Source organism: Trichosurus vulpecula, chromosome 2, assembly GCF_011100635.1.
Source record: "Trichosurus vulpecula isolate mTriVul1 chromosome 2, mTriVul1.pri, whole genome shotgun sequence".
Taxonomy (NCBI): domain Eukaryota; kingdom Metazoa; phylum Chordata; class Mammalia; order Diprotodontia; family Phalangeridae; genus Trichosurus; species Trichosurus vulpecula.
The window spans coordinates 431,611,885-431,625,322 of NC_050574.1; the positions used below are offsets into that span (position 1 = coordinate 431,611,885).

Below are 13,438 nucleotides of genomic sequence, written 5' to 3' on the forward strand. Positions count from 1 at the left end.
CCTGCAGATGCAATGAAGCTCACTTAGGGTACAGCACTTTTTGTTTGAAGACCTCACTAGAGAGACAAGCATTTGATGTATCAAAACCTGGCATACCAAAAAGCAATCTCTGTTGCCATTCTAGATCCATGATTTTGCAAACATATTTCTGATAACAAATAGCCAATATGTTATATAACTGAATAAAATATTATTTTTTAATATTTTTGGAGGGGGGAAGGCAGAGCAATTGGGGTTAAGTGACTTGCCCAAGGTCACACAGCTAGTGTGTCAAGTGTCTGAGGCCACATTTGAACTCAGGTCCTCCTGACTCCAGGGCCAGTGCTCTACTCACTGAGCCACCTATCTGCCACTAAAGCATTATTTTAAAAAGGATAATTCTCCTCTTCCAGGTCAGGGTCATAATAACCTATCTTACAGGGTTACAAAGGGAGAAAATTCTCCTCCACCCATTTATTCTCTACTGAGAGAATTCTATACCTAATTTGAGCAGAGGATTAAAGGTATCCTGGACCAATCACTTCCTCTGAAGCTTTCATATTAGAAGAAGAAAATTGGCAGTAGACAGGCTGCAGGACTGTTGCTGGATGAACCAGGGAAAGCCTCATGTAAGGCTACCAGACCAGTCCTTGACTAAGGCCACGAAGCCATATTTTCATCGGTCTGCAGTGGCCCTAAACATGGGGAGCATCTGTAGGGAGGAGCAGGATCACACATTAGCCTTTCTCAAGATAAATCGTTCAAGAGTTTCATTTTAACGGTTTTCAATGGTCCACCTTGCTTCTCAAGCAGGAAGCAGTAGTTGTAGTGAAACTTGGAGTTGGGAAATCTGGGTTCAAGACCTGGCTTTGTAACTTCTTAGCTGTATGGCCTTGGCTAGTTCTTTACCTTCACCTCTCTGGCCCTTGGTCTCCTGTAGAAAATGAGGAAGTTAAACTCAATGGCCTCAGAAGCCCCTTCTAACGTCCTACAAATGATCATTCACATTCTATGTTGCCTAATTTTTGAAGTTTTCCTTTCATGTTTGGTGGTCGCCTCTGCTAACCATAAAATGAAAAAAAACACACTGCAATGCATGTCTTCTGAATGAATTTGCATCATTTTCTTGGCCCCTTGTTCCTTAGACTGAGCAAAACCTAAAATTATGGCTCTTTCCTGATTCCTGTCTCCCCTTCTCTTATCCTTCAGAATCCTGTTCACCTTCTCAGACAATTCTGAGATGCAAGAACATTGATTTATGGTCCCTGTGAGATTTGGCAGCATGCTGTAGTGGCCTCAAAGCCAGGAAACCCTGGATTCAAGAGCAACCTGTGATATACAGGCTGTGTGACCCCAAGCAAATCACCAATTTCTTGGCTCTCTAGGCAGCTCTAAAAAATCTTAAGTTTCATACAAGGTGCTGACTTGCATTGGTCAAAGGAGTTCCTCCCATAAAATCCCTACACCAATGAAATCAGAGGTCTAGTCCCTATCCTTATGATATTTGAACCTTTCCAACTGATATTCCCATCAGAAAGAAATATAAGGGAGAAGGGAGCAAGCACTTATTAAGTACCTACTGTGTGCCAAGCACTTGTGATAAGCACTTTAGAAATATTATGTCATCTGATCTCAACAACAATCCTATGAGACAGATGCTCTCCTTATCCCCATTTTACAGATGAGGAAACACAGGCAGACACTAATTAAGTGAATTGCTCAGGGTCACACAGATCTGGAGCCAGATTTGAATTGAGATTTTCTGGGGTCCAGCCCCAGTACTCTATCTACTGTACTGCCCAACTGCCTCTCCCACAAAAATGAATAAATCACTACACTGTATGTAGACATTAATAGGAAAAAGAAAAAGGAAAATCCATAGTCATCCACGTGTCAGACAAAAGACATAATTCCTTGATGACATGATCCAGGCCCAAAGGCCTGGTAGGCAGCTTTCAGTATTATGAGGACATTAAAGAGGAAAAAGCAAAGACATTTTTTTTGTCCTCGCACTCACAGGGGTAGATGGAACTCGCTTTGCAGAAATCCTACCATGATAAAGTTTTGGCCAATGGTAGCAAGGGAATTTTCCTGGCCTGCTATTCAAAAGCCATCTAATCCTAAATGGAAATGGGCATTTTAAATATAAATGACTTATTTTAACCAAGGCTCACAGAGAAATGAATGGTCCGAAGGCATAGAACAGCCTTGCACAACACACGGCCCGTGGGCCTCTTGCAGGAAAAGCGCTGAAGTATTGTGCCAAATTGGCCTGGAGGCAGTATGTTGTGCAGACCTGGGAGACAGCCAGTTACTGAATGGCAGAGCTGGGTCTTGAGCCCAGGTCTGCTGATGCTAAGTCTCGTTACACTTACAATTTCTATAATGTGGAATAGAGCATGGACTCCGGAAAACATATGGAATAAAGACTCTCTTGGATTTATTGTGAGGAAATGGCTCTCTACGGGAGTTCCTCACTCTCCTAGGCACTTAGTCCCACAACCATTTAAACCAAAAGCAAATAAACCCCAAACTCTGAGATTCTGTAAGTTTTTCTTGATTTAAGATTTTCCTCCTTTTATTTTTCTTGATTTAATTTCTTGATTTCTTGTTTATGGAGGATCATAAGACTTGAAAGCTAAGAGACTGTATATATCATCTAATCTGGGGTCTTCATTTTATAAATGAGGAAATGGAAGTTCAGATTGAAGATGTGACTTGCTCATGACCTTACAGAAAATAAATAGCAGAGTGAGCTTCCATCCCCAAATTCAATGCCTTTGCCTTCACATCAGAGTCTGGGTAACGTCTTTTAACAAAGATCTGTTACCATTTCAGCAACTACGGCCTCCTGACGGCACCCAGGGTGGACCTACCTCATATTGAGTTCCATTCATTGGTCAATAGTGATACTGTGAGTGGAGTATTTTAGGAACCACTCTGAGTATCCTGAGCCAATGAGGCTGAAGGGAATTCAACTCAATCCAATGCAATACATTTTTCTAGAATTTTTACTCTAGTCAGGGCCCTGTGCTTGGCTGTCAGAAGAAGCTATCATTCTTACTCAGGCTTTGCCCCTATTAAAGAAGCATGTCGCATAGTTCTGAATGCTTCCATGTTATGAGGGTAACAGCTACCAATATTGCACCAGATTTGTAGTCTTGCAATAACAGTATGGATTCTGTGGCAGTTGTAAAGCAGCTGCAAAATTGCATTAAATATATGGAGTTGTTGAAATGCTCCCCTTTAGGGAAATACCCCTCTAACCAACCTAGTTTCCAGTAAAATTGTTGCAACTGCAGTTGTGACACAGAGGAAATCCCACTCTTCTACAGAGCTCTGCTTGGAAAGTTTCATGTTGTTAATGGAGTTCCTCAATTCAGGTTGGGAAAACACTCGTTTTAAATGCAGACTGTCTCAGGCAAATCACATAGTGATTCAGGATATATGAACAACCATCAAGGATTCATTGATTAAGCGAGTTAGGTAGTGTGATGGAGTTGATTACCAGGTGGCTTAGTGAATAAAGTACTTGTCCTGGAGTTAGGATGGCAGCTGTGCAGTGGTGCAGTGGATAGAGCACCAGGAAGACCTGAGGTCAAATCCAGCCTCAGACACTTACTAGCTGTGTGACTCTGGGGCAAGTCACTTCGCCCTGTTTGCCTCAGTTTCCTGAAGAAGAAAGTGACAAATTACTCTAGCATCTTTGCCAAGGAAACCCCAAATTGGGTCACTGATTCAAAGATGGCTGAAAAATGACTCAACAACAGCCTGGAGTTAGGAAGACCTGAATTCAAATCCTTCAACACTCACTAGCTGTGTGAACCTGGGCCATTGACTTAACCTCTGCCTGCCTCAGTTTCCTCATATGTAAAATGAGAGAAATAATAGTACCTACCTCCCAGGGTTGTTGTGAGGATCACACGAGATAATATTTGTAGGGTGCTTTGCAAAACCTTTAGACTGCCAGGGTTTCCTTGTTGATAAATCTTTGTCTCTTAACCTTTGTCAATCCAGTTGTAATCTCTATGTGTCTCTCTCCCATCCTGGTCTTTGTTAACAGACTTGGAAGTGGATTGTGGGTCCCATGTTCCTGTATCTCTGTGAGAGGTTGGTGAGGTTTTGGAGATCACAGCAGAAGGTCGTCATCACTAAGGTAACCTTGGAGATGTCTAAAACCTTTGGAACATGAGTGATGAGCACATGCATGAGCATTTTTGCCATATCCATCCATGTGTTCTGCATTATCTGCCCCGGCTGCTAGTTACTCAGCCGGTTTGGGCAGCTTTCAGGGTATTGAATGGCAACGATCTAGAGAGGAGACTTATAGTTCACCTGGGTGCAGTTGTCTCAATGACCAAATAGGAGGGATATAGGAAACCCTCTTTCTCCCCTCTTCTGCAACTGCCAAATTGAATTTTTGAAAAAGCTATTTTGTAAACCTCAAAGTGCTATATAAATGTGAATTATTCTTATTCAATATAAACATTTCAGAACAGAGCACAAGATCAATATGGTGGAGAGGGGAGGGAGTAGACAAGACGTAGAGAGGGAAAAAGGAACTCTGATAGGTAAGGACATGGTGTGCACTAAAAATTTAAATTTTTAAAGGACCAGGGTAAGGCTGATTCGTGTTGGTGATGTTTTCCCAAGTCTCTTTCACTTACTTTTTTGTTTCGTCTTGTTTTGCCATGGATATATTCAAGTTCTGCAATTTTAGCAAAATACCAACATTCCTTTTCTTAGTTTTCCCTTCCAACCTCTCTCTTAAGCTCTATGAATGATTGAGACCCGCTGTCACGTCTTGCGTTGTAGTCAGCTCCCACAGTTCTCCTCCCATGATGTTTACATTCTTTATAAAAGAGGAAGCCAAGAGATCAACAAAAATGTTTTCAGCAAATAACCCCTCAGTGGGATAGCACAGAATGATTCAGAGAATATTTCTTTAAAAAGTGCTTCTAGGGAAGTCTAGTTCTTCTGTGGAGAACATATATTCTTTCCTGTATAAATTAATATGCAGGATAATATACTTATTATCTGGCATCCTGTTAATTGTAATTTTATTTCCTAGCGTTGCTGTGGTAGTAAACCTGTCTGTGACTATATTTGCTAAGTTGCAACAAGGAAAATCTATTTTCCATTTTCAGCACTCTAAAAGCTCATTTTGAGCTTCAAAATGGGGTCTCATATCACCCTTATCCATAGGAGAAAGAATAGTGTGGGGTTTTTACTATTTTTCTAGTTGCAATTTTTCTTTCTGAAATGAATTCTGACAACATAACCAGAGAAGGAAAAGCATGGCACCAATTGGTTTTTTTTATATTATTATGGATCATTTATATGTTTTATTTATTTCCTGTGAGTTAGAATAAAGGCTGCCCTATACCTCTTATTATGTGATTATGCATTATTACATTGAATGTTTATATGGGAGCTTGGAACCCCTTTACCCACATCTAAAGATATTTAGACAGGAACTCAATTGAGATTTTCCCTGAGCACACTCTGGGTGGGGGCAAACTGACCTAAAAAAGAGAGTGATTTAGGGCACCAGCTCCCAAGATTGAATCTGGGTCATGTCAGGCCACTCATTTTTTGTGAGGATGTTCAGCTTTCTTAAAATAAATGTATTAGCACTAGGAATCTATTATTTTTACAGTGACTAAATAGCCTTTCACTCTTGCAAATTCCAAAATTTATAGTTCTTATTTCTAATTGTAAAGTTTTTACTGGTAAAATGAGAGGACTTTGGAATCATCAGAGAAAGACTTCATCATATTGATTGTAGTTTCTATTAAGCATATTGCATTTTCTTCTGGTTCTTTGAAAAATGATTATCTATTCATGGCTATAGTGTGTTTATAGTAGGTCTTTATTAATCAGGGTATTTATCAACTGAGTGCAGTATCCAGATCATGATAGTAACTGTTTATTTGTATATATTCTATGGAGTCTGCCTTTTGAATTCAGTTCAGCTTTATAAACAAGCCCAAAGAAATTAGCAGCTTCCTCCTCCTCAACGCATGCACAACTAGATTCTGTAAGTTGTATTATTCTGTTATTAATTTAGATCAGCGAAAAACTCTTGGTCTTTTAAGTCATATCCAACTCTTTGTAACCCCATTTGGGGTTTGCTTGGCAAAGATACTGGAATGGCTTGACATTTTCTTCTCCAGCTCATTTTATAGATGAGGAACTGAGGTAAACAGGGTTAAGTGACTTGCCCAGGGTCACATAGCTAGTAAGTGTCTGAGGCCAGATTTTGAACTCAGAAAGAGGAGTCTTCTTGACTCCAGGCCGCAACACAATTTGACCTATTATCTCAGTTCTTTATAGAAATGCCTTCGTTGGGTTATGATTTAATGTTATTCCCTATGCCTTCATGGAAGACTGTTATAGGAATCACACAGCTGAATGCATTTCTCTATCTTACTTTTGATGCTAGGATTCTAGTTGGGTCTTTGCCACTAACTAACAGGGTGACCTTGAGTAAGCCATTTTTTTTTCCTCTAAAGGTATTGGGTTAGATTATCTATAAGATACTTTCAAACCTTAACATTCTCTGCCTCTAAGATATTGTCCACTCTGCTACCCAATGTCCCTCATATAAGGTCTCACATTTTGTCTCTGCAAATGAAATTATACACCTTATTTGTCCCAGCAGGAATATTCTATAGCACAGAATGTCTCTCCTTTTTTGTCCTAACTACAATAAAAGAACCAAATTCAGTGCCTAGTTGTAGTATAGTCAATTTATCGCAACTACAGCTAATGTGTGAGGGCTATATGGTCATATATTCTTATTCATTCATTCAATTTGAGAGACAGATATCAAGGCTTGAAATCCACTGGAAGTAATTTGGTGACCCAGCTTCATTTAGTCATTCAACAAGTATTTGTTAAGTCCCTACTATGTGCCATGCACTGAATTAGGTGCTGGAGCTATAAAGACAAAAATGAAACAGTCCCTGTTCTCAAGGTGCTTATATTCTATTTGTTCATACAGGTGGTTACTCATCCTTTCAAAACCATTGAGCTACAAATGAAGAAGAAGGGTTTTAAGATGGAGGTAGGACAATATATTTTTGTCAAATGCCCTAAGTTGTCAAATTTAGAGTGGCACCCCTTCACGCTGACCTCAGCACCTGAGGAAGACTTCTTCAGTATTCACATTCGTATAGTTGGAGACTGGACAGAAGGTCTTTTTAAAGCTTGTGGCTGTGACAAGACAGAATTTCAGGAAGCCTGGAAATTACCCAAGTAAGTATAAAGCTCATAATATGAAGAAAATCTGTCAATTGTTAAAACTTCTCCGACTTTGAGCAGATATCTCATCTCCTCTCTAGCTCTTATGACCTTTGACTCTAGACTCTGTTGCTGTGAGGAGATTCTTAAGGAAATATTAAATGATCTATGCATCCTCTCCCTCTTTGGTATGGTTATGTTTTTGTAAACTTTATCTGTACATAATTTTAATATGTTTTTATTTATTTCATTAAATATTTCCCAATTGCATGTAAAAAATTTTAACCTTCATTTTAAAAAAAATTAGTTTTAAATTCTTTCCCTCCCTCCCCCACCACTTGAGAAGGCAAGCAATATGATATTGATTATATATGTGAAAGCATGCGAAATATATTTCTGTATTAGCCATGTTATAAAAGAAAATGTTGTGTGTACATGTTTTTATAAGCTTTGTGTGAGGTATGAAAATATTTGATATTTACTTTTACCATCAAAAATCCTCATTTTCTCAGCAAAAATGATTTTAGGGACATAGAACTTGGAGCTGAAAGGGATTTCAGTAATTTCCTAGTCATCCCTTTCATTTTATGAGGAAACTAAGACTCACAGAGGTGAATTATTGACTTGTCTGTGGCCCTAAGGACAGCAAACATAGTAATAGCTTGTATTTATAGAATGTTTATAGTATTTTTCAGAATCTCTTAAAAAGAGCAAGATAGAGGGGCTGAACTGGACTGTTCACACAGAGTAAAGAGAGAGAGAGATTCACTCCCTATACCAAGAAATGCTTAAAGTTGACTGAAATTTCCCCTTATGACTTTTGAGTCCAAACTTGCTAATAATGTAGTTATTGAAAAACTGGCCTACTCTAATCAACAGATTCCAATTGAACCAATGGTTCTTTAGTTGGGAATTGATGTATCTGACTTGCTCAGATGCTTGTTGAGATTCATTTCATTCACTCCAAACATGAATATTTCTTCACTGTGTTTGTGTCCAACTTCATAGGGTGGCAGTAGATGGACCCTTTGGCACTGCTAGTGAGGATGTATTCAGCTATGAAGTAGTTATGCTAGTGGGAGCTGGCATTGGAGTCACACCATTTGCATCCATTCTCAAGTCTGTCTGGTACAAGTACTGCAGTGACTCAACCAAACTAAAACTCAAAAAGGTAGGTCCTCTCTTATTAAAAATAGTCTTATTTTAAATAACACTTTTTGTTTTTATATAACATTTATTTCTGAATATGTTTTTCTCCCCACCCCTTTACAGTCAGCCATTCTTGGGGGGAGGATCTTTTTAAACTTAAAAAAAGGAAAGAGGTTTCTCCCCCCCCCTTTTTTTTTCTCTCTTTTGTATTTGTTTTTGGGTTGTGTTTTTTTTTTTGGTTATGTTTCTTCTTTCTCATGATTCATTCCATTGGTCATGGTTCTTCTCCACAACTTGACTAGTATGTAAATTAATTCAATGTGAAGTTATACGTGGAAGTTATATGGGATTCCATGCCATCTTGGGGAGGGAGTGGGGGGGGGAGGGAAGAAAATCTGGAACTCAAAATTACGTAGAACCAAGTGTTGCAAACTAAAAAGAAAAAGAAAAAAAAGAAAGAGGAAAAAACAGTTCAGTGAAACTAATCAATACTTCAGTTATGTCTGCCAGTTTATACAATATTCCATATCCATTGTTCCCCACTTCTGCAGTGAGAGGGAAGCACATTTTCTTAACTCTTGTCTGAGGCCAAGCTTGGTTTTTATAATTGTTCGGTATTTTTTTTAGGGGAGAGAGGGGTGTCTTCTTTCCATTTAGATTGTAATCATCACGCATATCCTTTTCCTGATTCTTTTCCTTCCCTCTGTATCAGTTGATATGTCTTCCCATAGTTCTCTAAATTATTCATACTCATTGCTTCTTGTGATGAAGTAATATTCCATTAGATTCATGGGCCACAATTTGTTTCCCCAAATGATAGGTTTCCTTCTTTTAGGAAGCAATTTTCAGAAGTCCTGTGATGACCAGCCTTTCCTTTACACCCAGGAAGATATCAATGGGAATAAAAATGAGAGAATTTTTTTTTGGCTGGATTGCAGAAAGGTAGAAATCATCTTAATGGATGGTTAAGATTAATTTCCACCCGAGTGTTACTAGAAAAATGAAAGATGACTATTCTCAGGGGATATTCTATCTCAAGTACTCTCCATCCTTAATAATAGTTGTAGTTACAGTCATCTCTACTGGGGAGGAGGAGGAGAATCTAGAGTACTCTCTTTTTGGGGGCCACCCCTGCTGCTATTCTTTCTCTAGATGGGCTTAAAGAAGAGAGGGTGATTACATGCATTTACCCCTTTGGGGATCTGTTGAGTCTGGCTCCTCCTCCCACAGCCTTCAGTAGAATGAATTCTAGAAGGTAAGACTTATTTGTTCTTGTCTTTGCATCTCTAACTCATTACACAACAAAATAAAAGATAATAAAAATATAATGAAGTGATGAAGTAAATGAACTAATGAAGTAAAAACTCATTAAACAATGAAATAAAAGATAAAAATAACGTTTTGTGAAAGTTAGACATTTCTAATAGGTATGATCTCTGAGAGAAATACCAATTAGTCTGCTTTCAATTTCATTCTTCCATTTTTGTCTCCAATTTTTTGTGAAATGAGGAGTAGTTAGAAAAAAAACGATTTTTTTTCCTAGTGTCTTACTAACTCCTAGTAGCCAAGAAATGAAACCTACTAATAAATGCCTGGGTTCTTCCAGACTTATGAAAGGAGGAAGGGTGTTTAGAAGACAGTGGGGACTATGGGAGGGGAAGGGAAATTACTAAGTGGAGGAAGAGACAGTACAAAAATAGGTCAAATGAAAATTTGCTGGACTTAATGTTTTCTTTCTTTTTAACTAGAGTTTAACCCACCCCAAAAATCATAACCATCTCTGAGCAACCCCTTTCCCCACCATTGAACCCTCCCTTGCAACAAAGAAAAGCATATCTGGCAACATTTCACACCTGTGGTCCCTCACCTCTCTACTAGGAGAAAGGCAATCAATGTATTTCATAATCTGTTCTCCAAAACCAACAGAGTTCATTGCCATTTTTCTGAATTCAACTTATGTTTTAATATTTTCTTTTACAGTGTTGTCACCACTGTTTACTGTTTTCTTGTTTCTTTGTTGTGGATAACTTCACAAAAATCTTCCCATGTTTCTCTGAATTGGTAATATTTAGCACTTCTTATGACATAATATTTGTATTCTTACTACACAATTTGATCACTCATTCCCTAATCAAGGAAAACCAACCTAAAGAGTTTTTAAAAATTGTTTACTTGCAAGGCTGAAAAAATCCTTCTAAACTTCCTCATGCACTGTCAGATTTAACACCAAGAGGTATAAATATGAGCCAGATTATACTGTCATGAAAGGGTAAGGCAAGTTGATTGTGTGGAAACATGGCATACTCAAAGAGCTCTGGATTTGGAGTCAAAAGACTTGAGTTCAAATCTTAATCCTAGTATTTACTTACTCCTAGTGGGAACTTAGGCCAGTCAGTGTACCTTTTAGGCCTCAGTTCCTCTTCTGTAAAGTGTAGGGGCTCATGGGAAAACAATAGACACAATAACCACAGTATGGTAAATGCAAATGACACTAAAAGACAGCTAAAATTAGATAAGTCAATGGCCAGGATTGGTTCTGGAAGATGAAACAAACCCTTCTCAAGTTAGAGAATCTATCTGTGAATGGTGATGGAGGACAGAGCCATGGTTGTCAAATGTTGCATAGATTCTCAAGTGGTCATGGTGTCAGACAATTTTAAAAATGGTTTTCTTTGTTGTAAAGAAGAGTTCTCTGCTTTGGAGAAAGCATCACAGGAAATAGCTTTCTAGAAAGCAAAAAGACAACAATCAATTAAACAAAAATAAACATGAGGGTTTTGGACTAGATCACAGAATGTCATACTCTGTTGAGACCTCAGAGGTCACTATTCCAACTGGTACCTGAACAGGAATCCCCTCTGTAACATTGCTGACAAATGGTCATCCAACCTCTGCTTAAAGACCTCCAGTGAGAGGGAGTCTTGATCAGACTTCAAGGTCGTACCATATAAGGACTAACTGAAAGAACTGTGGAAGTTTGGGGTGAGGAGAGAGAGAGACAGAGACAAAGAGAGACAGAGAAGAGGAGAGAGGAGAGAAGAGAGACATTTAGGCGTAATGTAAACAAAAACTTCCTAAGAGTTATAGCTATCAAGGTGAAATGGATGGGAAGCCTCAGGAGGTAGTAGGTCCTCATCACCCTCCTTACCCTTCCCCGCCCCCCCCCTTACTGAGGCTCTTCAAGCCATGTCTGGGTGCCCACTTGATGCGCGTTCTGTAGAGAACATTCTTATTCATGTAGATTTTGCACTATCTGCCCTCCAAGATGTTTTCCAACTCTGAGATTCTATGATTAAAGGGCAAGCTCCTAAAGAGAAGTGAACACTGGATTTAGTCTGAAGAGCTGGGTTAAGATCCTGACTTTGTATGTGCTGCATGTGTAACTTGGGCAAATCACTTAACCTTTCTGGGCCTCAGTTTCCCCATCTTTAAAATTAGAAGACTGGACCAGATAATCTCTGAGATCTCTTGTAGTTCTGAAGCTACAAACCTGAGGCAATTCATTTCCCTTTTGTATAGCTCTAATTGTTAGTAATTTATTCTTTATATCAAGTCTAAATCTGTTTCTCTATCATTTCTTTTTTATAATTATTATTCTGAACTTAAAAACAAAGAAAGTACATTTCCATACACATACCAGAACATAAAAAGAGGACTCTATATGAAACTGTGAATCTCCATTTCAGACTACTGGCTTTCTTTTTCAAATTTCATACTAAATTCTATATGACACTTTCAAAATGGTCCTTATTATTTGTGCTTCCTTCCGAACTTCTATTGTTTTCTGTCCATTAAAAATGTCACAATGGCTCTTTTTTTTCTTTTAGCATCACTATTGCTAACCTCACCTTCCTTCCTGGGCACCTCCCATATAAGTAACCCAGAGAAAGGGGACAAAAAAGCTTATAAAGCATAAACATAGTCAAACAAAATGAATCCCACACAGTGGCAACGTTCAAAACTGTGGGTCTCTTGACCTTGTGTTCATCCCACTCTGTTAGGAGGTGGGGAACATGCTTTGTCATTGATCTTCTGAAGACTTGGTTGGTCATTGCATTGATCAGAGTTCATAATCTTTTGCTTTTCTTTATGACTTTACTGTCCTTGCAAGACTTATTTTTCTGGTTCTGCTAATTTCACTCAGTTCATAACACCCAAGGTTCTCTGAAATCCTCCCTTTCATCATTTCTTATACCACAATAATATCTCATGACATTCATATGACACAACTTGTTGAGCAATTCCCCAATTGTCTGACAGCAATCCACACCCACTTAAATTCTAGGTCTTTTCTTTTCTCTCGTCTCCTCTCCTTTCCCTTTTCTTTTTTTTCTTAAAAAAAATCCCAGAAGTGTGTTTTGCTTATGACTATTTTCTTCTCAATGTTATCTCTCCCTCATTTCCATCCCTGCTTGTCCATGATTGTTTCCCTGTTGAGTTTTATTCAGTATAGTGTATTTATAAACAAACTGTGTTCAATTCTTTTTTGTCCATTTCATATGAGAGTGAGGTTCATTTGATGCCTAATTCCTCTACCTCTTCCTCCTTCTTTGTATATTTTTATGAGAATAGCAACTTTCACTCCCTTCTTTCTCTTTTCTACACTAGTATATTTCTTTTACCTCCCTTCTCTTTCCTCTCTTTAAACTCTCAGAACAGGAGTGATCCACCCCACTCCCTGACTTCCATTTTTTAAAAAAATTAACTCATTATCCTTGAAGACAGGGTTCTGGAGGGATACTTTTTTTCTTCTACCTCATTAGCAGCCCTTCATCATTATACAGCTCCTTCCAAGTTTACCTTTCTATATTTCTCTAGACTTCAAGTTTACATTTCAAAGTTTCTACTTAGTTCTCATCTTTTCATCAGACATGCTTGAAAATCCTTCTCCATTAAAGGTTTATTTTTTCCCTGTAGGATGATACTCAGGTTTACAAGGTAAGTTATTCTTGTTTGTAAGTCTATATATAGCTTTTAGGAATATAGCATTCCAAAATCTGATTTTGGTAGAAACTATGAGGTCTTCTGTGATTTTGGTTATAGATCCTTGGTTCTTAAACTCCTT

At 38.3% G+C, this 13,438-nt stretch overlaps 1 protein-coding gene across 1 annotated transcript in view; it reads left to right on the forward strand.

The window, feature by feature from the left end:
* Positions 1-13,438, forward strand: part of LOC118837897 (cytochrome b-245 heavy chain) — a 52,203-nt gene that overhangs the window by 23,225 nt on the left and 15,540 nt on the right. The window contains exons 8-10 of the mRNA XM_036745036.1: positions 4,043-4,135; positions 6,986-7,239; positions 8,233-8,395. Of these exons, the coding sequence (XP_036600931.1) occupies positions 4,043-4,135; positions 6,986-7,239; positions 8,233-8,395 (510 nt within the window). The remainder of the gene's footprint in view (positions 1-4,042; positions 4,136-6,985; positions 7,240-8,232; positions 8,396-13,438) is intronic.